This window comes from Hippopotamus amphibius, chromosome 3 (genome assembly GCF_030028045.1).
Source record: "Hippopotamus amphibius kiboko isolate mHipAmp2 chromosome 3, mHipAmp2.hap2, whole genome shotgun sequence".
Lineage (NCBI taxonomy): Eukaryota > Metazoa > Chordata > Mammalia > Artiodactyla > Hippopotamidae > Hippopotamus > Hippopotamus amphibius.
The window spans coordinates 110,281,319-110,309,128 of NC_080188.1; the positions used below are offsets into that span (position 1 = coordinate 110,281,319).

The 27,810-nt window shown below is 36.6% G+C and overlaps 3 protein-coding genes across 3 annotated transcripts; 1 reads left to right on the top strand and 2 right to left on the bottom strand.

The window, feature by feature from the left end:
* The first annotated feature begins 821 nt into the window (after nt 1–821).
* On the top strand, nt 822–27,810 carry LOC130848636 (olfactory receptor 5D13-like). Its single transcript, XM_057727067.1, has 3 exons — nt 822–958; nt 1,780–2,112; nt 27,207–27,810. Exons 1-3 carry the CDS (start codon nt 822–824, stop codon nt 27,808–27,810), a joined length of 1,074 nt encoding a protein of 357 aa, XP_057583050.1.
* Nucleotides 7,416–8,357, bottom strand: LOC130849130 (olfactory receptor 4C46-like). Its single transcript, XM_057727773.1, has one exon. It carries the CDS (start codon nt 8,343–8,345, stop codon nt 7,416–7,418), a length of 930 nt encoding a protein of 309 aa, XP_057583756.1. The 5' UTR covers nt 8,346–8,357.
* On the bottom strand, nt 15,115–16,047 carry LOC130849129 (olfactory receptor 4C11-like). The gene has a single exon (XM_057727772.1). The coding sequence runs from the start codon at nt 16,045–16,047 to the stop codon at nt 15,115–15,117; it is 933 nt and encodes a 310-aa protein (XP_057583755.1).

Here is a 27,810-nt window from a genome sequence, read left to right on the forward strand (position 1 = left end):
TTTTATGTTAATTTGAAAAATACTTTCAGGAAATCATAAATGTGATTAAGGAATTAATCACATGTATCAAATCAAAGGAATCTAAAGTAACAATTGAAGAAGGAAAAAGCAGGGATCTGTGAATGGTATAGTTATATACGTGCAAGAAACCTTTAAGTGTTCTATATGGTCTTCGAGGATAAAGTCTTAACAACTGACTAAAAGCAATAGAGTGTTTCATTTCAGCTCCAAATGAGACACATGATTTTTACAGAATTCTATGTGTAATGAACTTCCTTTTATGCTTAGTGCCATTTTAGGTTTCAGTAAAAGGTGAGAAGCAACTTTGAGATGAATGAATTATAATGACATAAAGAGACATTTGAGGCACTTTGGAGTAACACAGGCTATCTAAAAAAAAAAAAATTCAATGCACTCTTTTTCCCCTTAAGTATCCTTATGTATGCAAATTCAGGTAGCTTAGGTCCCATGGGGTTTCACTATGACTACTTGTTTTGCAGGACTCAAGATGTGGCTCAGTGCATTGTGAGTTTATACTGTGGTGCTAACTTAATAGGCAAGAATAACTTCTTTTACCCCAATATGTATATTACATGCCTAGAATTTACTCATTCACATACTTATATATTCATTTATACAATAAATGTTATTGAATGCCTACTTCATCCTAGTATCTCATCTTTGTTCATGTGAATTTTATTTTAACTGTGGAATAAACAATGATAAAATGGTAAATGACAAAAAATAATTAAAATATATATTAGGTTACAGATATGGATGAAAGTGGTACTTTTTTGAGGGCTGACAACTAGAGTATGATCATGACCATGAGTCAAACAGAGATAAAATTAATGGAGGAGTTCAAGAAACTAGCCCATGAGGCATTGAAAGAATTATCTTTGTGTCTATTGAAACCAACACAAAGCAGGAAAATCTCTAGCCAAGCAAAAACCATATGGTAATACCTCAGGAAACAATGACCCAACTTTGCAGGCTTTGAGGCAGACTAAGTTGACCATCTGATAATGATGTTATGGGATGATCTCCAGCATAATAAAAACAGTCTGGAGATAATATTATTAAGTTTATTTCCACCACAAATCTCTCAAAATACCTGCCATTACATATACACCAAGGGGAAGGGGTAACAGATTTTTAAAATTTCAATAATTATGTAAATATAGCTGATTAAGTGCATTATTCTTCTGCAGGAAATAGCTAAAATATGGGGAAAGAAATGTATGATTAAATGTAAGCAAGTAACTGGAAAGGAAAATTCAGAAATAGCTATAGTAACAACTATAAACAAAATTAACTTGACAATCTTGCTCTGTCAATTAATTTTCTTGTGTGTTCTAAGTTCCCACAGTTAAACACGTTAGGCAGGGAGGAAATTGTACAACAAAGAACTGTATTTCTTTCAAGAGCAGCATTTTAACTAAACTAGGATTCATTCAAAAAAGCTAGACTGGGCTGTCTCATGAAGCCAACTGCCTCTGAGGATACTGAGTCTGATCATTTGAATTATTACAGGGTCAACTCTATTTCTGTTCTCCCTTTCTCAACTGACTTCCTTTATTATTCCATTTGTACAAATTTCATACTCAAACAGTGATATTAGTAAATTCTAGCTTTTGAAACAATGTAAGAGTTGAAACCAAATATTTTCCACAACACTATTTATAGATACTAAGTCTCTCAATATGTCCTAGTTTTAAACTGCCATATTCAAATTTTGCTTCTCATTTCTCTAAATCAACTTTTATATGTTGTCCACAGGAACCAAGAAAATCCGAGTGGTGGAGTCACCTTCATTCTCTTGGGCTCCTCAGAATATCTGGAGCTCCAGCTGCCCCTCTTCCTGGGTTTCCTGACCATCTACATGGTCACTGTGGTGGGGAAGCTGGGCGTGGTCCTGATTATCAAGGTCAGCCCCAGACTCCACACCCCCATGTGCTTCTTCCTCAGCCACTTGTCCTTTGTTGATTTTTGTTACTCAGCAGTGGTGACACCCAAACTCCTAGAAAATTCAGTTGTGGAAGACAGAACCATCTCCTTCCCAGGATGCACCATGCAGTTCTTCTTTGCCTGCACATTTGTGGTGACAGAAACATTCCTGTTGGCACATGAATGCACATACTGAATTTTCATGTTTATTCAAATTTCTTTATATATACTCTCTTGTTTAATGCTAATAATTTAACATGGAGGAGCCAATCACACTACATGTTGGATCCGTTTCTTTTCCTTTAGCCTTTTATTTCTATTGCTTTTGTTCGCTAGAAGGATACTGTCTATGCTTAATGGCCTGCCTTGGAGAATCCTACCCCTCTGCATTAATGTTAAACCAAAGTGCCTTTGTTAAGGGAAACATCCAGACCCTGTTCTACCTGTGGATGGCTGCAAGAAAGAAGAAATTAACTCATTCCCTCCCAAACACTGACCATTCCTGGGGGTATTTGCAAAACTTATGGCCTTTTTAATTTACTTCCTCATCTCCTCTCCTTCTGTGCTATAAAAGAAACTGGCATCCAAACCCTGAGAAAATGGTTATTTTGAGACTTTAGTCTGCCATCTTCTCAGTCTTCTGGCTTTCTGAATAAAGCCATGTTCCTTGCCTCAACACCTCATCTCTGATTTATTGTCATGCTGTGCAGGGAGCAGAGTGAGCTTGGATTCAGGAAAAATTGTGGCTTAGCTAGCCAGGAGCCTTGCCACTCTTGGCTAGCTGGCCCCAGTCAGGGTACATTGAGGTAAGGCCTGTGCGGCTGCCAGGACCATTTGTCCTGAGGATCTTCCCTTCAAAATTCCTTGAAGTGGCACCAGCAACCTCAGTGCTTGCAGTTGAAACAAGGAACTGACCAAGTTCTGTGGGTCCACAGACTTGATTTTGTAAAGTAAATCTACCCAATTCAGTAACCAGTTCATGTGTCTTGGTCTTATCTTGTTTTAGTTTTGTGCATCCTTTTTTGTTATGAGTAGACTGACTCCAGTTTTTAATGTAAGTCACTCCACTGTGTATACTGGGAACATATTCCCCTCTTAATTTTGGGTTTTTCTTTACAGGATAAGCCAATTTGCTTGATTGGGGTACCCTGTTGGGGGAGGGATTGTTGGACTCTACTAGGTTTGCAGCTGATTCACTGGGAACTAGTTTGTTGGTTTTGTAGGGTAAGTCTACCCGATTCGGGATGGCTTATTGGTTTTGGTCTTGGTTTTGGGTACATTGGTGCTAGAATTTTGGGGGGCCTTTTGTTGGAATTTGTGTCTTTTGTGTTTTGGTGTTATCAAACTTATAAAAATGGGAAGTACTCCACCTATTCCGAAGGAGAGCCCTTTGGGGCATATATTAGATAAATGGGTAAAACATAGCCATGAGCCTATGACTGAGAAAGACATGATGTACTATTGTAATATGGTGTGGACCCAATAAACATTGGGTCAGATCAGAAGAGCAATGGCCCCCGAATGGCTCACTCAATTATACGATCTCACACTTAGAAGTGTTTTGCAAAAGAGCAGGCTGCACCAGCAGTTGTGCCAACACCCTCCTCCCCACCATCATATTCACTACCTCCTGTTCCCTCTATCCATGGGGCTCAAGTAGAAGTTTCTATGTTAACCCCTGGAGCACAGGAGCCTGATTTAGTATCACCATCTAAAGCCCTATAGGCACCCAATTTGGACTGGGAGCCACTTCTGCAAGAGGACAATTTCCCTTGTGCCAACATCCTGTAAAATCCAGAGGACTCCCTTGGACTTGAGACATCTTATTCTATTTTCCCCACAGGAGCCCCAGGTAACTGACAGTGGGGAACAAGTTGATTGACTACCTTCTCTATTTATCTTAAGAACCTTGTAAATATTAAACAAAGGGGAAACAAAGTCATCCTAGGAAAAACTTGCCTCTATCTTTTAGATAAAAATGTCCTATCTGGTCTTCTCAGGAACTCTCATCTCTGCCATCTTTCTAAAATGCAAACTTTGAAAAGCGGGTAATTTAGAAATTGACTTGTCAAGGATAAATGAAAAACCTAAGTGTCTTTTCTGTAAAAATTCAGCCATCTAGACAAGTGAGCTTGATTTGTTCCATCTGTCAAAAACCTAATTTTAATTTAACCTTTTTGTAAACTGTTGGGTTTCACATTGCTGCACCTGACTCAGGGCTCAAGTCTTTTGGAGTGTAGTGCACCTCCTCACATGTCACCTGATGTACCTCTTTTACATGCCTGCTGGGGCCTGTGACTAGTTACAGGCCCAAAAGCAAACAGGGGGATTGGACATGGGTCCTAAAGAGAATCAGCATTGTCTTCCATGGCAACTGCTGCAGGGAAGGTATTACACCTTCCACATCCAGTGCAGGGTTAATCCTTGAGACAGAGGATGTGTGCATGTCCTCTGGAGTTACAGAGACATCTTCACTGGTAAAGAACACTCATCCTCTCTCTGTTCCTTCTCCTCAGTTTCCTCAAGGCTCCAGTGATCAAAGCCATAATCCTGATTTCATTCATGACTCTGCTTTTCAAATCTTCATCTTATGTCAAGTTATTTTGCTTATAACTCCTAAATATTTCTTGAAAACTCTTTTGCTCCATTTTAGTTTGGGTTCCTCTTGATGAAGACACTGAGATGAAATTTTTATGAAAGCAATTTATAAGGAGAAAGGCTGAAGGAGGCTGCCTATTGTAGGGGAAAAGGATGTACTCCCACTCAGAGTTTGGCTTCAGCCTGGAGCCCTGGGAGCTCTGGAATATATGTTGTACTATAGCACTGGTTCCACTTTAAATCACAGGAACCAGCCATTTAACTCCTGCTCCAGTCATTCATTGGCTACTTGTGATCCCTGGGACAGTGGGCATAATCCCCAAGTAAGGTGGTTCCAATTTTCTCTCCTGCAATTGTGCAGAAAGAATGGGGCTATGAGCTGTTAGCAGCCCAGGCACACAGCTGCTGTCTTCTAGGCGCACTGGTGCAGTGAATGAGATTTGACCCAGATACAGCAGTGTCCACAACATTCGGCATCATCAGTGGAATCAGAGGAGTGCAAGCCTCCCTTCTTCCCCAATTATGGTAACCTCTTTATCGTTCTTTTTGCTACTAATCTTCTTCAATTTATTTTGTATACTGTAACTAAAGTTGCATTCTAAAACTTAAATCTAACTGCATCTTTTGCTAGCTTAAAATACCTGCCAAAAATAACCTGAAAGAAATATATATATGTGTGTGTGTGTGTGTGTGAAGTATATATATATATATATATATATATAACTGAATCATTTGGCTGTACACCTGAAACTTACACAATATTGGAAATCAACTATACTTCAATATTAAAAAAAGACCTAATATTTTCCCCATAGTACTTAGCTTTAAGCCTTAACATAGTTATGAGGCCCTGTGCCATCTTTCTTGTTCCTATCCCTCCAGCTTCACATCTTGCCTTTAAACCTAAGTGTCCAGCATGTTGCCTGGAATGCAGTGGACATTCTATAAACAATTGTGGAATACATAGTTGGTTTAACAACCACAGTTATGTCAAATTCATTAGGATTCTCTTACATATTTCACTTTCTGGCCTTTGTTACGTATTCCCTCTCCTACAACACTCTTATTCCAACCAATGTCTGTTCTCGCTGCTGACTCTTTTCATCCTTTGAGTCCAACTTTGATGTCTTTTTATCCTGGAATCTTTTCTGAAGCCCCAGATCTTTGTTGTGTGTCCCTCAAAAGTGCTTTCAGAGTAAGTACCCTGTGCTTCCACTCTCTTATTTACTGTGTATACTACTGTGTTGTAATTCTCTGCTCTCTTCTGGGAGTCTCTCAGTGGATGCCTCTGAGAAGGCATCACTCAGGTTTTTCTTTATTCATTGCTGAAGCCCCAGCAACTATCATTGTGTCTGATACATTCCCTGGGCTGAAAGATATTTGTTTAATGAATGAAGGATGGATGTAATGAATGGAATATATTTACCATGAAGTTATTTTTTGTGTCGATGGAGCTACAAATTAAAAAAAAAAAAAAAAAAAAAGAAAAAAATTCATAATGGAGTGTTACCAAAAAGGAAACTGATTGAGAGAAACATATATGAAAAATAGGATGATAAAATCTTACAGCTGGGAGACTATCATGGTAAACTCTGTGTTCATGAGAAAACACGTTCATTTTCAATTTCTTCCTTGTTCCTGTTTTAAGCAGGAGTAAGACACATAGGGGTTTCCAAAAGGGATATACCTAGAATACTGCTCTGAGTCTGAAATAGATTAAGGTAGAAAAAATGTCCTAGCCTCCATGACTGCATTTTTTGCTCTTTATTTTATTGAATTTACTCATCTTCCCTTACACTTACATGTATTCATTCATAAACCAGACACTGAGCTACTTGAAGAAACTCTTGTTAGCAAATAGGTAAGTATATGATAGTGTATAAATTTTAATTTACTTAATAAATTAAATTTCCTGTCTGGTATTAAAACATTCTTTTACTTGAATCATCACTCTTTTTGAGGGGTTATCAGGATAAGATAGTGACATGAGCAGTACAAAATGATTCTGAATGTGGCAAGGACATTTTTACACATGTGTAATGTTCCTTACACACCCCTTAGAGGTTAAATAGCCCATTGCTTTACACCCCCAAAGTAGTTACACACCACAGTGTTACAGTCATCACATTACCATCAACTATGACACATAAAACTGGGCAGTATAATTAATGGAAATTAGAATTTAATAATATGTAATGAACTCATATATATAATAGTGTAAGTAATAATATATATGAGTATATAACTATATATGTAAATAATAAATATAGTTGTATATAATATAAAATTTATATATATATATATATATATACACACATATGCATATATTCCAGCATAGTCCCTGTCTCAATAAATGGTAAGTACTATAATTATGTTACCATCCTATCATCATTGCCTGACAGCACAATTCAGCAGTTAAGAACATGGTCTGAGAGATCAGCTAGATGCAGGTTACTGGTTCTTCTATATTTCTGTTCTGGAACTTTCTCTTTTCTGTTTGTTTAATTACCTGAAAAATGAAGACAATAGCAGTGCCTACTTCTTTAGACTGTTACAGAGATTACTACTCAATATCAATTTGTTTTTTAAATTTATTTTATTATGTTTTATCAGAATGACTTTATTAACCCAAATATATTGATGAAACTAGAAAAACTAAGCCCCAATTTGGTACAATGTTCCAAATAGGCAGAAGTATATTCATGCTGTTTTTCTTTTTTCTTCTCCCATTTCTTCTCCTCCTTGCAGAATCTGTGTTTTTTAGTGGCTATTTTTTTTTCCTTTATCTCATAGATATTCTTCGTTGAAATCATCAACAATGTCCTTTTGACATTTGCATCAATAGAATCAATGCTGACACCACACAACTTTTATTTATCACCTTCAATATCTTTCCTACTACACAAATTCCTAATGGCATTTTGCATCTGTATATTTCTCAAGGTATAGATTAAGGGATTTAACATGGGAGTTATCAAAGTATAGAACACAGCAACTGCTTTATCAATAGATAAAGTAACTGCTGGTCTCAGGTACTCAAATATGCAGGGCACCAGGAGTAGGATGACAAGTATGATATGGGAGACACAAGTGGAGAGGGCTTTTTGCCTCACCTCCAAACTGTGGGTCCTTAGAGAGTGCAGAATGACTACATAGGAGCACATCAAGAGGAGGAAGTTCAACAGACAGAGGAAACCACTGTTGGCAGCAACAAAGAACCCTAGAGTATGGGTATCAGTGCAGGCAAGTTCGAGCAAAGGGTTCAGATCACACATAAAGTGATCTATGACATTAGGTCCACAGTAGGGTAATCGAAAGATGAAGAGGATCTGTATGAATCCATGAAGAAAGCCTCCCACCCATGCCACTCCTATTAACAGCCAACACATCTGCCAGCTCATGATGGTTGTATAGTGCAAGGGTTTGCAGATGGCCACATAGCGGTCATAGGCCATCACAGTAAGCAAGATGACCTCAGTGCTTCCAAGGAAATGTTCCCCAAAGATTTGCACCATGCATTCATTGAATAGGATGGTCTTCTTTTCATTGAGTGAATCTGCAATCAGTTTAGGGCTATTGACAGAAGAATAGCAAACATCAATAAAAGAGAGATGAGCCAGGAAAAAGTACATGGGGGACCCCAATAATGGGCTGGCAGTGATGGTCACCAAGGTGAGCACATTTCCTGCTATAGAGACAATGTAGATGACCAAAAACACAACAAATATGGTTTTCTGCATCTTTGGATTCTGTGTGAGCCCCAGGAGAACAAATTCAGTCACGTTCTTCCTATTCTCCATGTATCTTATATTACAATTAATTATGTTACCTGAAAAATAAATCACTTTTTATTAGCTCAACCTGGAGTTCCTTAAGCCTGTGCATGTAATATACAATAAATGCCAAGATTCTATTCTGTTCTGAATTCTTATGAGTTTTTTTTTCTTTTGATATAAGAAGAAAGCTTCTGATTTCTTAAAGAGAGCTCAAATCCTCTCCTCAGGGAAGATAAACTAATGCTGAGAGTCAAAGCCATGAGGAAGTTTTTGAACACATAGGCAGGATATCATCTGTGCACATTTAAACGTGTGACATGACTCAGATCCTAAGGTGAATCAATAGGTCTCACCTATAGCGGCAGCCAAGCCTGAAATGAGATGTAGAAAATGGATGTAAAGGCAATGAATGCAAAGCCAAGGGATTTTCCCTTTATTCTTAGGAAATGGGAAACCATGCAATTAAATTAAAAACTTGTGTGTAAAGATGAAGTGGGATTTGAGAAAGAGGGAAAGTTGGATACAATTCCAGGAAGGATCTTTGTGTGACTTGTATGAAGTGGGCTGAGGTTCAGTAAGGGGATGGAAGACAGATAGGATCACTAGTATCAGACTATCTCTAATGCTTGACATACAGTGTAACAGGGCATTGGTAATGGAAAGTCATGAAAAGATACAGGACCTACTGTAATAAAATTGATAAACATTTCCTAAATCTAACAACTTTATAATAACTCAAAATATACTTTAAATGATAGTTGCTATATCCATCCATGATTGCAACCTATGTAAATTGTACTATTGCATCTGTATAGCAGATAAGAAACAATCTTAATATATAATAGTAAAATATAATCCTAACAGTAATAGTACTAATAATAGCTAAGTCTTACTGAACAGTTATTGTGCCTGAAGACACTTTCTTATTTAAGCTTCATTAAGAACTTTAAGGTGGTTACCACTATCATTTTTATACTTACCTTACACATTAGGAAGTAGCAGCATAGAGAGGTCAAGGATCTGACCCAAAATCAAGCTGTGGAAAAGAGCAGAGCTAAGATTAGTTCAGATTACACTTCCTTTTTTTGCGCCAAATTCTTAATCTGTGACCTATATGATTATTACGATGGACAATGTTGAATCAGAAAACTTCTTTTAATAGACTCAGAGACATACACATACAGTATAACTTACTGGAATCCCCAAATACTAATAACTATGCAGTACTGATTACATTAAATTTCCATTTTATCTTTGTCTCTTCCTCACTCACATTTCTTCCATCTGCAACTTCCCTATAAAGCGTGAACTCACAGACTCTTCTGCAGAATGTTGAAAATGACAGTCCCAGTAGTTGAGCATATTGGTTTGGGAGTCAGAAAGACCAGATTAGAATCTTGCCTTTTCCCATTTCCATCTTCTTGATCTGGGGTGCATTTCTTGGCACCTTACATTCTTATTTCCTCTAGTACTGAGTGAGACAAATAATCCACCTCACAGGCTGTTATGAGAATTGACTGAGAAAACATATGAACATATCCACCACACTGCTGTGGACACACAGAGGACTGTCACTTCTTTTTATGACTATTTGTGCACCCAGGAGTGGGAAAAATTGATATTTTTCACAATAATATAGAAAAACATTTAACCATGCAGTAAACTGAGGTAGAATCATCTCCAACTGTACTTTTAAGGAAGTCATGTAAACCCATATTTTATGCACAGCAATTGATCCCAGGAAGACTTCTTCATATTCATGTTTGGACTAAATGAGTGATATTGTTTAATATTCACATTTATATCTTCTTGAGTGTGAAGTATATTCATATTTTGTTTTCATTCTCATGATTAGTCTGAAATATTAAAAGAAGTGTCTGATTGCAAAATATGTATATCTGGTGTTAGGGCACTGGGTTTTACAAATTTCCTAATCTCTATGAGACTAAAATTTTTCATCTGTCAGATTAGGTTAATGACCTTTACCAAATATCTTTTGGAGAATGGGGTGAAGGTAAAATGTTTTATTATTGTATTTGAAAAGTGTTAAAACTTAATGATTAGTATATATGGAAAATAACACTCTTTACTAAGCATCAGCACTATTAAAAAATCTACCTTCTGGTCTTTGATGATATTAATGATATTTGAGGGTGATCAGAAGGAATCCCATCTTCAAATTGACCTCCTCTTGGGATAAGTAATTTTCAATATGAAAGATATGACACACTAAGAAAGAAGCTATTCAGATAATTTACTATCAAATCTATAGTAGATAAGTAAGTCTTTCTATTAGTCTAAATCCTTCCTTCTAGCCTAAAGCCTTAAAAAGATTTCACAGAAAACCTGGAACTTGAATTTAGAATACATTCATTTGAACAGCATGGAGAAATGATCTTCTATGAATGGTCTGGTCCAAAAGTCAGGAGGCAGAAAGTGTGGTGGAAACACATTCAAGAGGGTCTTTCCACTTTGAACAAATCATTCTCTGGAAATGGAAACAACAGAAAGAGACACTTTCAGTTTCACGCATGGTTGTTTAACAAGGTTGCAATACAGGTTCAAGGACCTTGTTTTATAGCTGCTCTGTTCTCTCTCAGGAACTCATTATCTGCTTTGATGGAAAGGCTTTGTCTTGGAAGCAAGTATTCTGGAGAGATATGCTTGAGAAACACTCATTCTTGAGTGGGGAATTGTATTCCCTGCCCTTGCAGCCTAAACATGTGAGTTCCCTTTCTCTATCAGAACCTGGCTTTCTAAGAAGGTTAATGTCACGTGAATAACAAGGATGGCATAATTCCAGCTTTGGGACCTGGGGTGTAGCTAACCTATGCCCTCATGTCAGAGAGAGACCTACTTTCTTCTTATCAATATTAAACAGTTTCCTGGGAACATAGTACTGATTGCTTCAGAGCGAGAGCAGTGAGGGCATAAAAGTAAGGGCAGCCATTTAAAAGTACTTGAATCCAAAAATCTGTTTTTCACATTCATTAGACGGCAATGAATATAAACAGAAACTCTAAAAGGTTTCCAATAAGTTATGTCTGCGACTCTTGTAATGGTCAGTATGAAATACTAGGTGACATTAAACATGACCAATATCTAAAGCACAAGAAAGTAGTTTTGATTTCAAACAAGTGAATTGTTGACATTCTTGGCACTTGGTTTTATTTTCCTTTTAGTCATTCTAGGAGGTACAAAGTGATAAATTATTGAGGTTTTCATTTGCTATCCTGATGACCACTGAAATTGAGAATTTTTTTAAATGTTTTTATAGGCAATTTCTATATCTTTTTTGGAATTTTCTTTGGAAATCTTTGTGCAATTTAAAATAGGAATTCTGGTTTCTTATTACTAACTTGCAGCTGATTTATATATATATATATATATATTCTAGATATAGTTCTTTTGTCATGTATATATTTTAAATATAAAATAAATTTATGTATACAATTTTGCACATAAATTTATATATAATGTAAAATTTTGTACATACAAATATAGATAATAGTTTTCTCCTACTCTGTGGGTTGCCTTTTCATTTTCAAAAAAGGATATCCAACCAGCAGAAGATTTAAAATATTGACATTACTCAACTTTTTAGTTCCATTATGGCTCCTGCTCGTGTATCATATTTAGTAAATATTGATCTACCTCCAGGTAAAACTTTTTTCTTGCAGATTTTTTATCAGGTTAGCTTTAACAGTTAGATGTCTGACTCATTTTGAGTTAATTTTGGTCTATACTGCCAGGTAGTGATTGAGTTTCCCTTTTTTCACAAAAGGACATCCAATTGATGCAGCTTAAATTTATTCAGAAATATATTATTTCTGCTTGAATTACCTTGATACCTTTGTAAGAAAATTCATACATTTAGTTCTATTTCCAAACTTTCTATTATGTTTCAATGATTTTTTTATGTTTATTCTTATACCAATACCTTGGGTTTTTTGTTTGTTGTTTTATAATTTTTATTTTATATTAGAGTATAATTGATAATTATGTGTCAGTACAGTGTGTACACATGTAAAGCAAAGTGATTCAGTTATACCCATTATTGTATCTTTTCTTTTTCAGATTCTTTTCCAATTTAAAGCATTACCGAATATTGAGCTAAGGTCCCTCTGCCATACAGTAAGTACTTATTCGTAATCTATTTTATCTGAAACTCCCAGTCTATCCCTCTCCAAAACAACCTTTACCCATGATAAACATAAATTTATTCTCTAAGTTTCTGAGTGTTCCTGTTTTGTAAATAAGTCCACTTGCATAATTTATATTAGATTCTGCCTATATGCAATGTCATATATTTGTCTTCCTCTGTCTGACTTACTTCACTTAACATGATAATCTCTAGGTCCATCCATGTTGCTGCAAATGGCATTATTTTGTTATTTTTCATGGCTGAGTAATATTCTATTGTATATATGTACCACTAATACTTTATCCATTCCTCTGTCAGTGGACATTAGGTTTCTTCCATGTCTTGGTTATTGTAAACAGTGCTTCAGTGAACATTGGGGTGCATATATCTTTTCTAATTATAGTTTTCTTGAGATATATGCCCAGGAGTGGCATTGCTGGATCACATGGTAGCTCTCTTTTTAGTTTTTAAGGACCCTCTATACTGTTCTCCACAGTGGTGGTGCCAATTTACATTCCCTCTAACAGTGATGGAGGGTTCCATTTTCTCTATACCCTCTCCAGTGTTTATTTTTTGTGGATTTTTTGATGATGGCCATTCTGACAGGTGTGAGGTCAGATAATAAGCTACCTTATTGTAGTTCTGATTTGAATTTCTCTGATAATTAATGATGTTGAATATCTTCTCATGTGCCTTTTGGTGGTCAATTAATCTTTACAAAGGAGGCAAGACTATGCAATGGAGAAAAGACAGTCTCTTCAATTAGTGGTGCTGGGGAAACTGAAGCACAATATGTAAAAGAATGAAATTAGACCATTCTCTAACACCATACTCAATGAGCTATCACCTCAACCTGTCCAAACAGCTATCATCAAAAAGAACACAAATTACAAAAGTTGGTTAGTGTGTGGAGAAGACAGACCCCTTGCATTCTGTTGATGGGAATGTCAATTGGTGCAGCCATAGTGATAAACACTATGAAGTTTTCCCCAAAAAACTACAATGAAAACTATCACATGACCCAGCAATTTCACTCCTGGGTATGTATTCGAAAAATACAAAAATACTAATTTGAAAAGATACATGCTCCTTAGTGTTCATAGCAGCTTTATTTACAGTTGCCAAGATATCACTAATTTTAGTTTTGTTGTACATTATTTATAAGCAGAATTGTAGTTGACAACAAAAACAGCTGAATTAAAGTTAATGAGATCTTGAAATTGCAGTGAACTTTATTGACTTCCATTTTGGTGCTTTCATAGTTTTCTGCATATTCTTATAAAGGAATAGATTACTTTAAGCTTGAAAATCTTCAGTGATGAGAAATTTCCTAACTTTCAAAATCCTTCCCATCCTAATTTTTAAAAATCAATTTTATGATGAAAATATCACATACTAAATTTTCGTGTTTATTTGCAGTTCTTCATGTATACTATCTTATTTAACCCTCATAATAAGTCTATACAATAGGGATTATTTTCATTTCCAACTTACACACAAAAAATTAGGCCCAGGATTCCATCTATTTTTCCTGAAGTTACAGAGCTATAAATGGTAGGGCCAGGATTTAAATTCATTGAGTCATAGTTCAGAGCTCACACTCTTAATCATTACATTCTACTATCCACCTTGAAGCTGGAATAAAAATAGTTTATGACCACATCATCAATTCCTAATGTTTCCTGTGTTTTAGGGCACATTACAGATGTTTGAATCAAGGGATAAAGTGGGTTAGAGGCATTTATTACTAACATGGAAGACACAGGTCTCTGGTTTGAAACATTGCTTGTGGTGATTCTTAACTGAGCAATCTCAAGAATGTGTTCACTTCTCTGAAATTCAGATTTGCTGTTTGTATATGTTAAATAGACATACCCAAATTTATACTATTTTTTGAGACACAAATATGATAAAATGTACTGGACACATTTCAGTCATTCTACTTCTTCCTGAGAGAAATGAAATTGTATTTAGAATTCAAAAGTCTCTCTTTTAGGTGAATCACTTTTGAGGGCAGGTGATCATATCAAAATTATAGATTGAATTGGTGTCATTTCCCATAAGTCATTTAAAAATTACAACATTTTACCCATTTTAATTTGACTACAAGTACTTTTAAACCACCAGAAAACTTCTATGTTTTCTATCTCTGTATAATTTATTCTATTATCTTAAATTAATATTTTCACCTGTATGTTAGCTTATTTTATTTTCAGCTTTACTTCTTAATTTCAATCTTTCATTTATCTAACTGTAAGCTCCTGTACAGTGTGTGTATGTGTGCATGTACACACTGGTTTTTTGGAGGAATACATTAGATCATTTTTTGATGGAATCATGACATTTCAATGCATGACCTGTAGACACTGAACTTTGTAATGCCCCAGAAATTAAAAATAAATTAGAATAAGAAAACTCATGCTTTTTACTGAATTTATTTCAAGATAAACTTTGACAGGTGAACATGGTTATAATTGGCAAGTTTGGTCCACTTAAGGAATGAGAACCCATGGCATTCATCTTATCTGGGAAATAGAAAGAAATAGCAACTCACATTTTTTTTTATGTGATTGTATGTTATTCTCACAATAATCATACACTATCATATATGAGATCTGTACAGATTCAGTCAAACCATGACTCAATAAGTCATCTTTTGCTTTCTGAAGTAATTCTGACATGCCATAATTTTTTCATGGCATTTTTCACTTCTGCATTCCTCAGTGTGTAGATGAGTGGATTGAGGAAGGGTGTTCCAATAGTATAAAATACTGCTATCATCTTGTCCGTGGGCAAAGTGGTTGGGGGGCGGGTATATAAAAATATACATGGACCGAAAAATAAGACAACCACAATGACGTGGGAAGTGCAAGTGGAGAGAGCTTTTTTCCTCCCTTCTGCACTGTGGTTCCGCAGTGAATGCAGGATAACAATATATGAGATCATCAGAATTATAAAACTGATTGTGCAAAGGGCCCCACTATTGAATACCACCAATAGGTTCATCACATGAATATCCATGCAGGCAAGTTTCAACAAGGGCTGCATATCACAGCAATAGTGATCAATCAGATTGGATCCACAGAAGGGCAATCTCAAGGCCAGCATAATCTGAGCCAAAGAGTGTATAAAAGACCCTACCCAGGCAAGACCAATCAGGATGATGCAAACTTGCTGGCTCATGATGGTTGGGTAATGCAAAGGCTGGCAGATGGCTGCATAGCGATCAATGGCCATGAGAATGAAGACAAAGATCTCCATGGAGCCAAAAAAATGCAGTGCAAAGACTTGAGTCATGCACTCATTGTAAGATATGATTTTTTTTGTAGACAGGGCATCCACAATTACTCTGGGGGCCATGGAAGTTGAAAAGCAGATATCAACCAAGGACAAATAAAATAAGAAGAAGTACATGGGACTCCCAAGTGTCCGGCTGGACTTGATGGTCACAATAATGAGTGAATTCCCCACCATGATTCCCACATAGAAAATGAAGAACACTGCAGACACCACTTTCTGCATCTCAGGATCCTGTGTCAGTCCTAACAGTATGAATTCAGTGACACTGTTATTTTGCAGCATTGTTTCTCTTGATGAGGGGAAAGCACTTGTTAGAACAAATCTGCAAAAGAGAAAGGAAAAAAAAAATACTTATGATATGAATTCTAGGGTTGGAGGCCAAATAAATATGGAACAGCCACTTTTAAATTGGTAATAATTTATCTGCTGTGTACTACTTTTACCTGAATAAAATGGAATTTATAATACTTCAATCTATTTCCCAGATTGTAAATGAAAATAATGATATAAGAAATAGGAACATAATAAAAAGTAATTTTTTTTCAGACTTAATAAACACAAACACAAGATAGAAGGTAAGGTGGAGAGAAAGAAACAATAAATATAAAATTTTAGCAATGAATACATAGTCAGCTGGTCCAGGCCATAATGGAACTTATTTTAATCTGTTACTTTCACTAAGTTTACATATTGTTGCTTGACTTCTCAAACCTTTCTAGGTGTTTACAGTTTTAAATTCATCTTCCATTATTAAAATCTATAATCTTTAAATTATAATATATTATTCTTTATTTTTCTAAGGCTTTCCACGTGTTTACTTAAGACACAAAGTGTTACTGAGTCTAAAATGAAGGAAAACATGAAAGAAAACATTTTCAAAAAATCATAACACTCCAGTTTCACCAGGAATTTGGAAAAAGTGGTGAAACTTTTCAATAGAATTTTTGTGATATGTTGATATATCTTGAATGTCCTGTACTCTCACCTCAAGTAAGAGAAGATAGAAATAAAAAGACAATTATATTTTATTTATATCTAGCTATATGTCAAATACTAGACAAATTGTTTTATGTGTCTTTATATTTACCTAATAATAGCATAGTCAGTAACAAATTATGGGGGTAAAATGTTGGCAGCAAAGTAGAAGGACATGGAATGCATCCCTCTCTACAGATGCCACAGGAATACATCAAAAGATGCAATAATTCCCACAAAAAAAATTGGCTGAACACCAGCAGAGGACCTTGGACACCAGAAAGGAATACAAAGATCCTGACATAACTGTGTAAGACAGAGGGGTTAAAAAAAAAAAAAGGAGAAAGAAGAGGAGAAGAAAAGAAAGGGATAGGTCCTACACCCTGGGGTGGGGTAGCTGAAACAGAGGAGAGATTGCCATATTCATGGAAACAACATTTATCTGACAGAGAAATCCCCTCTCCAATGGGGAATTTGATTGTGTCCGAAGGGAGGCATTTGGATTGTCCAAAGGGGGTGAAGTTGCTGCTCTGTGGCAGATGGGAAAGAGTGAGAAACACACAGAGGGTCCGCACAATGGCTATGTGTGTTTCAAACTGAGACGGGGGTTCACAGTTGTACAGGGGGTCTGGGAGCTGGAATGTGGGAATCAGAGAACTGGTTCAGGGTGAGAAATGTTGTTGGGTCTGGGGAGGTGGACTGAGGGGACAGGAGGGAAGAAATCCACAGCAGAGAATGCCTACCAAGGAAAGCTGGGCAGACATGGTGGTGGCATGCTACTGCTGACTCACAAGAAGTGGGGAGGAGACATAGTTGTAGCCTCTCTCTCAGTGCCTGTGAGGAAAAAATGGAGGTCTCCTCTGGACCTGGCTGCTGTGGTCCACAAGGGATAGAAAAAGCCCCCTGGCGGGGCTGGCCCTGTGTGCCTGCAGCTGAGAGCCAGAAGAAGTCTGCAGAGTGGCCCAGCTCTGGAGACATTCTGCTTACACGCAAGCCCACCAGCTTCCCTCTGCACCACCTCTACCATCAGGGCTCCTGTAACCCAGGCAGGGTGCTACTGTTTACTCAAGGAAGGAGGAAGGAGACACTATTGTACCTTCTCTCTCCCCACATACTGGCACCTACAAATGAACAATAAAGGAAGCTCTGCTAGTTGCAGAGTAATACAAAAAGCCCCTGAGGGCTTCCCATTGGGTGCCTTGCACCAGGCACCAATAAAGAACAACACTAAGGCCAGATTTGCTATACCAATTCCCCTGGCATCCCTGCACATTCAGCATCAACACTACCTCACTGAGGCAGACCCAAAGAGCTCCAAGGCAGGCTCAGGACCAGACTCAGGTGGTTATACCACATGCAATACCAAAGATGAACACCAGGGATGGGAGGCTAAGGAAGAGGTTCTGAAATCTTTCCATCAGACATACACACTGAAGACTAAATCCCTTTGATCAGTAGGTAGGCCCTATGTCTTTGGAATAACTGAGTAAACAATGAATGTTCCCACAAATATAAAAGGTGAAACTATGGCAGCTGTGGACTGTGGGAGCAGGTACACATAGGAATTGGGACAGATCAGAGCCTAAGTGGACCCACAGGACCCACAGCAGGTCCAGATTCCAACCCAGAGGCAGAAGAGGTCCTTCTGGGGAGGCAAAGCTGGCCTGAGGCTGAAGGCAGGTACAAGGACACTTACAGCTGAGACCCCAGGGAAACAGAATTATTATTATTAATTATACTCATCTGATCCATTCTATGGTCAGTTCTAGCTTTTTTTTTTTTTTAATTACAATCTTAGTCCTTAATGGATCTTCACATTTTATAACATATTTCTTATTCTATTTTTTACTTTTATTTTTATTTTTAGTCTCTTTATATATTTCTATTTCTAGATAGCTTTTTTGTAGTCCTGAGTTTATCACCCCATCTTCTCTTCTTCATCTTTTATACATTTCTGTTTCTTTTTTCTTTTTCTTTTTATATTTTCAGTCATACTACACTCTTCTGTTGCTCTGTGTTCTATTACTTGTTAGTTTATTTTATCTTATTATAATTTTAAACAATATTATTGGTCTGCTCTGCTTCCTTGCTTTATTCTTCTGATGACACACTGCTTTGGTTTTTGTTTTAGGTTTTGTCTTTATCTTAGTTCTAATTATAATTGTTTGATTTTGTTTTGGGGATCTTCAGTCTGTCTGGTTGTTCTCTTGTTCTTTGTTATATTTGGTCCTCATTTTTACAATTCCCCTGGTTTTGTGTTTTGGTGGGGATTTTTTGTTTGTTTTTTTGTTTTGTTTTGATTTTGAATTTTTGTTGGTGTTCTCTTTGATTGTCTGATTGCATATTAGGGTTCTTCTGTCAAGTTGTTCTAGAGCTTTATGTTCTATTGGGTTTGTTTTTTGTTTTTCCTGTGCCTGTCTGTACGTGTTTCCTTGATTTAATATTTGTTTGACTTATGCTTTTGCCTTTAGTCCAGGGCTTGGGTAGTCTTTTTTAATCCCTTTTATTGTAGGAAGAAGTGACATCAACCAGAAGTCAAGTTGGGGGCTCTGGGAAGGGATCACTGAGTCCAGGATGCTAGAACACTAGAGAGTCCTCAGACACAGGGAAAATTAACTGCAGAGAATTCTCTTGGAGGCCTCTATCAGAGTCTAAAACTTGGCTTTTCCTGACTGCGTGCAACTGCCAGTGATGGATGGCTTACACCAAACTACAAACAAGACAAGAACATAAACCCACCCATCAGCACACAGACTACATAAAGCCATATTAAGCTCACAGATATCCTAAAACCCACCACCTGACATGGCCCTGCTCACCAGAGGGAAGAGACTCAGATGCACACAGAAAGCAGAAAGCAGGTATAAGACCTTCCCACCAGGAAGCCTACTCAAGACAATTGACCAACCCCACCACAGGGGGCAGAAAGAAGAAACAAGAGGAATTACTACTAGACAGCATAGGGAAAGGTGATAGAAAGTACTATAAATTAGACAAAAGGAGAAAACAAAGAAATACCTTGCAGGCAAAGGAGCAAGATAAAAACCCACAAGACCAAATAAATGAGGAGGAAATAAGAAAATTGCCTGAAAAAGCATTGAGAGTAACGATAATAAAGATGATCCAAAATCTCAAAAACAAAATAGAGAAAATACAAGAAACATTTAATAAAGACCTAGAAGAACTAAAGAGAAAACAAACAGTAATGAAGAACACAATAATTGAAATTAAATATACTCTAAATGGTATAAACAGCAGAATAACTGAGGCAGAACAAGGAGCTAGTGAGTTGGAAGATAGAATGGGGGAAATAAACGCCACAGAGCAGGAAAAACAAACAAAAAAAGAATAAAAAGAATGGAAGACAGCCTCAGGGACCTTGGTGACAACATTAAGCCCACCAACATTCAAATCATAGGCATCCCAGAATAAGAGGAAAAAAAGTAAGGGTCTGAGAAAACATTTGAAGAGGTTATGGTTGAAAACTTCCCCAACATGGGAAAGGAAATAATTAATCAAGTTCAAGAAGCTCAGAGAGTCCCATACAGAATAAACCCAAGGAGAAACACACCAGGGCACATATTAATCAAACTAACGACAATTAAACACAAAGGAAAAGTATTAAAAGCAGCAAGAGAAAAGCAACAAATAATATATAAAGGCAAACCCATAAGGATAACAGCTGATCTTTCCACAGAAACTCTGCAGGCCAGAAGGGAGTGTCAGGATATACTGAAAGTCTTGAAAGAGAAAAACCTACAGCCAAGAATACTCTACCCAGCAAGAATCTCATTCAGATTAGATGAAGAAAACAAAAGCTTTACAGATAAATAAAAGTTAAGAATTCAGCACCACCAAACCAGCCCTTACAACAATTGCTAAAGGACATTTTCTAGGCAGGAAACACAAGAGAAGGAAAAGACTTACAAAAACAAACCCAAAACAATTAAGAAAATGGTAATAGGAACACACATGTCAATAATCACCTTAAATGTAAATGTATTAAATGCTCCAACCAAAAGAAACAGACTGCCTGAATGGATACAAAAACAAGACCCTTATATATACTGTCTACAAAAAACCCGCTTCAGACCTAGGGACACATACAGAATGAAAGTAAGGGGATGGAAAAAGTTACTTCATGCAAATGGAAGTCAAATGAAAGCTGGAGTAGCAATACTCATTTGAGACAAATTAGACTTTAAAGTAAAGACTACCATAAGAGACAGGGAAGGACACTACATAATGATCAAGGCATCCAAACAAGAAGAAGACATAACAATTGTAAATATCTATGCACCCAACATAGGAAGCCCCTCAATACCTAAGGCAAATGCTAACAGCCATAAAAGGGGACATTGACAGTAACACAATAATAGTAGGAGACCTTAACACCCACATGCACCAATGGACAGATCATCCAAACAGAAAATAAATAAGGAAATGCAAGTTTTAAATGACACATTAGACCATCTTGACTTAATTGATATTTATAGAACATTCCATCCAAAAACTACAGGATACAATTTATTCTCAAGTGCACACAGAATACTCTCCAGGATATATTACATCTTGGATCACAAATCAAGCCTCAGTAAATTCAAGAAAACTGAATTCCTATCAAGCATCTTCTCCGACAACAACACCATGGGGCTATATATCAATTAAAGGAAAAAAAAAAAAAACTGTAAAAAAAAAAAAAAAACACACACACATGGAGACTAAGCATTATGTTATTAAACAACCAAGAAATCAGTGAAGAAATCAAAGAGGAAATCAAAAAATACCTAGAAACAAATGACAATAAAAACAGAAAAACCCAAAATCTATGGGACACAGCCAAAGCAGATCTAAGAAGGAAGTTTATATCAATAAAATCTTACCTCAAGAAACAAGAAAAATTTCAAATAAACAACCTAAACTTAGACCTAAAACAATTAGAGAGAGAAGAACAACAACAACAAAAAAAAAAACCTAAAGTGAGCAAAAGGGAAGAAATCATAAAGATCAGATCAGAAATAAATGAAAAAGAAAGGAAGGAAACAATAGTAAAGATTAATAAAACTAAAAGTTGGTTCTTTCAGAATGTAAACAAAAGTGATAAAAGTAGCCAGACTCATCAGGGAAAATAATGGAGAAGACATAATTCAACACAATTAGAAATGAAAAAGAAGTAACAACCAACACCGCAGAAATACAAAAGATCATGAGAGACTACTACAAACATCTATGCCAATAAATTGGATAAGCTAGAAGAAATGGATAAATTCTTAGAAAACTATTCCAAGACTGAACCAGGAAGAAATAGAAAATATGTACAGACCAATCACAGATACTGAAATTGAAACTGTGATTAAAAATCTCCTAACAAACAAAAGCTCAGGGCCAGATGGCTTCACAGGTGAATTCTATCAGACATTAAGAAAAGAGTTAACACATATCTTTCTCAAGCTCTTACAAAATATAGCAGAAGGAGGGACACTCCCAAATTCATTCTACGAGTCCACCATCACCCTGATGGTGGTATCAGCCTTCCTGACTTCAAACTATACTACAAGGCTACAGTGATCAAGACAGTATGATACTGGCACAAAAACAGAAATATAGATCAATGGAACATAATAGAGAGCCCAGAGATAAACCCAAGCACATATGGGCACCTTATCTTTGACAAAAGAGGCAAAAATATACAATGGAAAAAAGACAGACTCTTCAATAAGTGGTGCTGTGAAAATCAGACAGGTACATGTAAAAGAATGAAATTAGAACACTTCCTAACACCATACACAAAAATAGACTCAAAGTGGATTAACAACCTAAATGTAAGGCCAGGCGCTATAAAACTCTTAGAGGAAAACATAGGCAGAACACTCTACGACATAAATCAAAGCAAGATCCTTTGTGACCCACCTCCTGGAATAATGGAAATAAAATAAAAAATAAACAAATGGGACCTAATGAAACTTAAAAGGTTTGACACAGCAAAAAAAGTCATAAACAAGACAAGAAGACAGCCCTCAGAATGGGAGAAAATATTTGCCAACAAAGCAACAGACAATGGATTAATCTCCAAAATATACAAGCAGGTTATGCAGCTTTATAGCAGAAGGGCAAATACCCCAATTCACAAAAGGGCAGACGACCTAAATGGACATTTCTCCAAAGAAGACATATGGATGGCTAACAAACACATGAAAAGATGCTCAACATCACTAATCATTAGAGAAATGCAAGTCAAAGCCACAATGAGGTATCATGTCACACCAGTCATAACGGCCATCACCAAAAAAATCTAGAAACAATAAGTGTTGGAGCAGGTGTGGAGAAAAGGGAAGCCTCCTGCACGGTTGCTGGGAATGTAAATTGGTACACCCACTATGGAAAACAGTTTGGAGGTTCCTTAAAGCTAAAAATGGAACTATCATATGACCCAGAAATCCCACTACTGGGCATATACCCAGAGAAAACCATAATCCAAAAAGAAATGTACCACAATGTTCACTGCAGCACTATTTACAATAGCCAGGACATAGAAGCCACCTAAATGTCCATCAACAGATGATGGATAAAGAAGATGTGGCACATATATACAATGGAATGTTACTCAGCCATAAAAAGGAAAGAAATTGAGTTATTTGTAGTGAGGTAGATGGACCTGGACACTGTCACACAGAGTGAAGTAAGCCAGAAAGAGAAAAACAAATACCGCATGCTAACTCATATATATGGAATATAAAAAAAATGGTACTCTTGAACGCAGTGACAGAGCAAGAATAAAGATGCACATGTAGAGAATGGACTTGAGTACGCAGGTGTGGTGGGGGAGACAAAGAGGAAGCTGGGATGATGTGAGAGAGTAGCATTGACATATATATATATACTACCAAATGGAATATAGATAGCTAGCGGGAAGCTGTTGTATAACGTAGGGAGATCAACTCAATGATGGGTGATGACTTAGAGGGATGGAATAAAGAGTGTGAGAGGGAGTCGTGGGAGGGAGGGTATATGGGGATATATGTATAAATACAGCTGATTCACTTTGGTGTACCTCAAAAACTGGCACAACAGTGTAAAGCAATTATATTCCAATAAATAGCTTTAAAAATTAGCCAATTATAAGAGATCAACAGCTAAAGTATACTTACAACTTATATTCTGGATAAAAATAAAATTTTCAAGTAGGAATTGATTTCACTTGTTAACCTTAAAAATCCACTAAAATAAATAACAGGCAAAAGAATCAATTTTAGAAGACACTTTTCTCCTTATTCCATATAAGTAAGCCTATGAATAAATGCTCAACTGTATTCACTGGTAAATCCACTGAAATTTAATGCATCATTTTAATAAAGTTTTATTTGTGGTGCAAGTCTGTTGACATAGAAGGCAGACAAGTTTTGGGTAACTGTCTATCCCACTTACTTTTGTAGGAATCTAAGTGGACACAATCTAAGTGGTAATTTTCAACATCTCTAACAAGTGTACATAGACGTGGATCTAGTAATTCCATTTCCTACAGATACCTTCACTCACAAGCACAACTATCATTGCAACACCTTCTATGGTAGCAAAAGATGAAAAAGACAAAACCCATCTAAAGGGATTTTAATGATTAAGAGATGGTACTTATATCGATACCATCCATTGATAGAGCCATTCATGAAAACAAAGCAGATATAGATGCAGTGGTATCTAAATATAAAATATATCTAAAGTATATTTTCAAGTGAAACATCAGAGGACAGAATAATATGCTAGGATGGTAAGTCTTAATTAAAAACAGGATAATATATACAGCACACATGCGCTCTTCTATAGAAAGAAATTATATTTTGAAGAATGTCAGCAAGAACATGAATTTGTATTCTCTGTGTGAGGAAGCTGTTTTCTTGGCATCAGATACATGAGGCATTGCTATTTTTTAAGATGTGCTCTTTGGTAAAATACACAAGATGTTGAAAAACATCACTATGATGTGTTGCATTAAAAAAATAAAGTTTTTTAAAACCTAATCTTAGTTGATGGACTATTATTCACATTGGCCTATCCCTGAGCTGTAGCAACTGTCTTCTGATGTAGGCAAGAAAGACAGTGATATTTTGGGGAGAACACAAGACTCAAGAGCTTGAGTAAGATGCCGAGTTACACATAGAGGTTGTTATAGAACTCGATGCTTTTTTTTTGTTTGTTTGTTTGGAACTCGATGCTTTTTAATCACACTGTATTGTAATGAAATATTCAGGGTTTTCTTGGATGCTTTGCAAATACAGGCTGGTTAAAGCTCTTCAGCAATCAATTTAAAAAAATATTTGCATTTTATATCTATGAAGAATAATAGATAAATATTTCTCCTGATCTATATATCAGTATATTTATACATATAGATTGAGGGGTAGGTAGATAGTAAGATAGATAGATATAGATAGGAAGATAGATGATAGAGAGATAGATGATAAATAATTCATGTTATATATGAGGGTGAGTCAAAAATTATCCACACTGCAGTTACATTAAAAATTATATAAATTCTACAGCAAGAGTGCAGATAATTTTTGACTCACCCTCGTATATTTATACCTGTATACCTATGTAGATATACAAATATACATATATTAGAATTACATATATGCAAGTGACAAATTGGAATAAAGCAACAAGATCATAATTTTTGTCCATAGACTACTGAATTTGAGCACCTAGAAAAGAGCAGGTGTTTAACAAATAACTGTTGAATGAATGAAAACTTTAAGAAAGTATCCTATACATACAGTCTAATAGTGTTTCTCACCACACTACACTCAGATGCCATTGAAGCAAAGGGAAGCCTGAACTCTGCTACACCCATCACCAATTATCTACAGAACATATCCTGAAGCTCCCAAGCAGATCTTATTTCTATTTGCTTATCTCTCACAAGCCCCATTCCAATAGGCCTTACCAAGCAGTGATCTTTTTCATTAGAAGCTACAGGACAAGTCCTTTATTTCCATCATCTGACTTTAGAATATAGAAGACACCTAGAAATGTTCTAAACTTTGTGTTCTTCCACAAATATGTTGTATGCATTAGACACTCATGGTGACACTGATCTGATTCACTTTCTCCAAGTATTATATAAAACTATTTTAACACCCAATAGAAATCACATTAGCTTTGTAAGAGTTAATGCAGATGTTAGGATGTTCAGTTGTCCTCTTTTCATCCCAAGGAAATTTTGGACACCCTTTACTCAAAGGAGAATAAAACAAGTGATCCTGAAATTCTGTTTATCTGGAACCAGGAACTCTTTGATCTGACAAGGAGGCTTAGCTTCTCACTTGCACTGCAGAAGACAAAGTTGATTCCAAGTTTATCCCACACTTTCTGAAATCCACTCTCACACAAGATTTTGACTGGAAAGTGCATGGCTTCTGCCATCCATGGAGCTGTATTTAAAAACAAATGATGCAAAATATAGAATTCTGCAGAAAGTCATTCCCTAAAGTGTCCCTTCCCTTCACAAATTCACATGCTGATGAAGATACCCCAAAGGGAACAAATGAAAGAGCCCCCAGTGCCCAGAGCTGGAAGAAAGCCAGCAACAAAATAAATAACATAGAATTGAGATATAACTCAAAGTACAAATTAAATATCCATGAGTGGTAATGATATAAGTAACATAGAATTGAGACATAAATCAAAGTACAAAATAAACATCCATAGTTTGCACTCAAAGTATCCATGAGTTGTAATGATAAATAAATAAATAAGAAAAGACAAAAGAATTACAAAATATCTATGTAGATACTCTGTCCTCAAACTCTCCACCATTTAAGTGTGAGCTGTGCACACAATTAAGGGTTTTCCTTCCAAAGAACACAGGATGCAATGAAATGAAAAGGAAATGCACAACCTAAAAGTTGAGCATTATTTTTTTTTATTCTAAAAACTTATCCTTAAACCTGGAAGTTTTTATTCTACAAACTTAAACCTGGAAGACAGCTTTGCAGATAGTTCTATGGGACTGCTCTGCAAAGGCAAGGGAGGAGCCAGGATATACAGGGCTTTTGCAACAAAAACCACATAGCTGGAACACCAGAAGGTTACTATTAATTAAAGAAAACCAGACATCTCAAGTTAATGAATTTAGCACTTCTCAGTGTATGGGAAGATGCAGAGTCTGAGCTTCTTGAAATCATTCCACTGATATGTGTCTTAACTATTTAGAGCAAGTGTCCTGTACTTTTCCATCCTGAGTGCCTCAGGGGGCAATGTTTTTCTCCAGGCTGAGTTCCTTTAGGGTGAACTGGTCAGCCCCAGACTCCACACTTGCATGTACTTCTTCCTCAGTCAGTTGCTTTCTGTTACTCAACAGTAGTGACACCCAAATTACTAGAAAACTTGGTTGTGGAAGACAGAACCATCTCCTTCACAGAATGCATCATGCAGTTCTTCTTTGCCTGCATATTTGTGGTGACAGAAACATTCATCTTGGCAGGGATGGCCTATGACTGCTTTGTGGCAGTTTGTAAGCCTCTTTTCTACACAGTTGTAATGTCCCAGAAGCTTTGCTCCTTATTGGTGGGTACAACATACTCTTGGGGTATAGTCTGTTCCCTGACTCTTACTTACCTTCTATCAGAATTGTCCTTAGGAGAAAATAATATCATAAATAACTTTTTCTGTGAGACGGCCACTATTGTTGCTGCCTCCTGCTCTGACCCCTACATTAGCCAGGAGATCACGTTAGTCACTACAACATTCAATGAAATAAGCAGCCTGATGGTCATTCTTACTTCCTATGCTTTCATTTTCGCCACTGTTATGAGGATGCATTCCACGGAGGGGTGCCTCAGAGACTTCTCCACATGTGCCTCCCACCTGACTGCCATTACCATCTTCTACGGGACCATCCTTTTTCTCTACTGTGTTCCTAACTCCAAAAGTTCATGGCTCATGGTCAAGGCGCACTCTGTCTTCTACACAGTGGTCATCCCCATGCTGAACCCACTGATCTATAGTCTCAGGAACAAAGATGTGAAAGAGACTGTTAGGAAGATAGTCAATTCCAAATTATCATGTCAATGA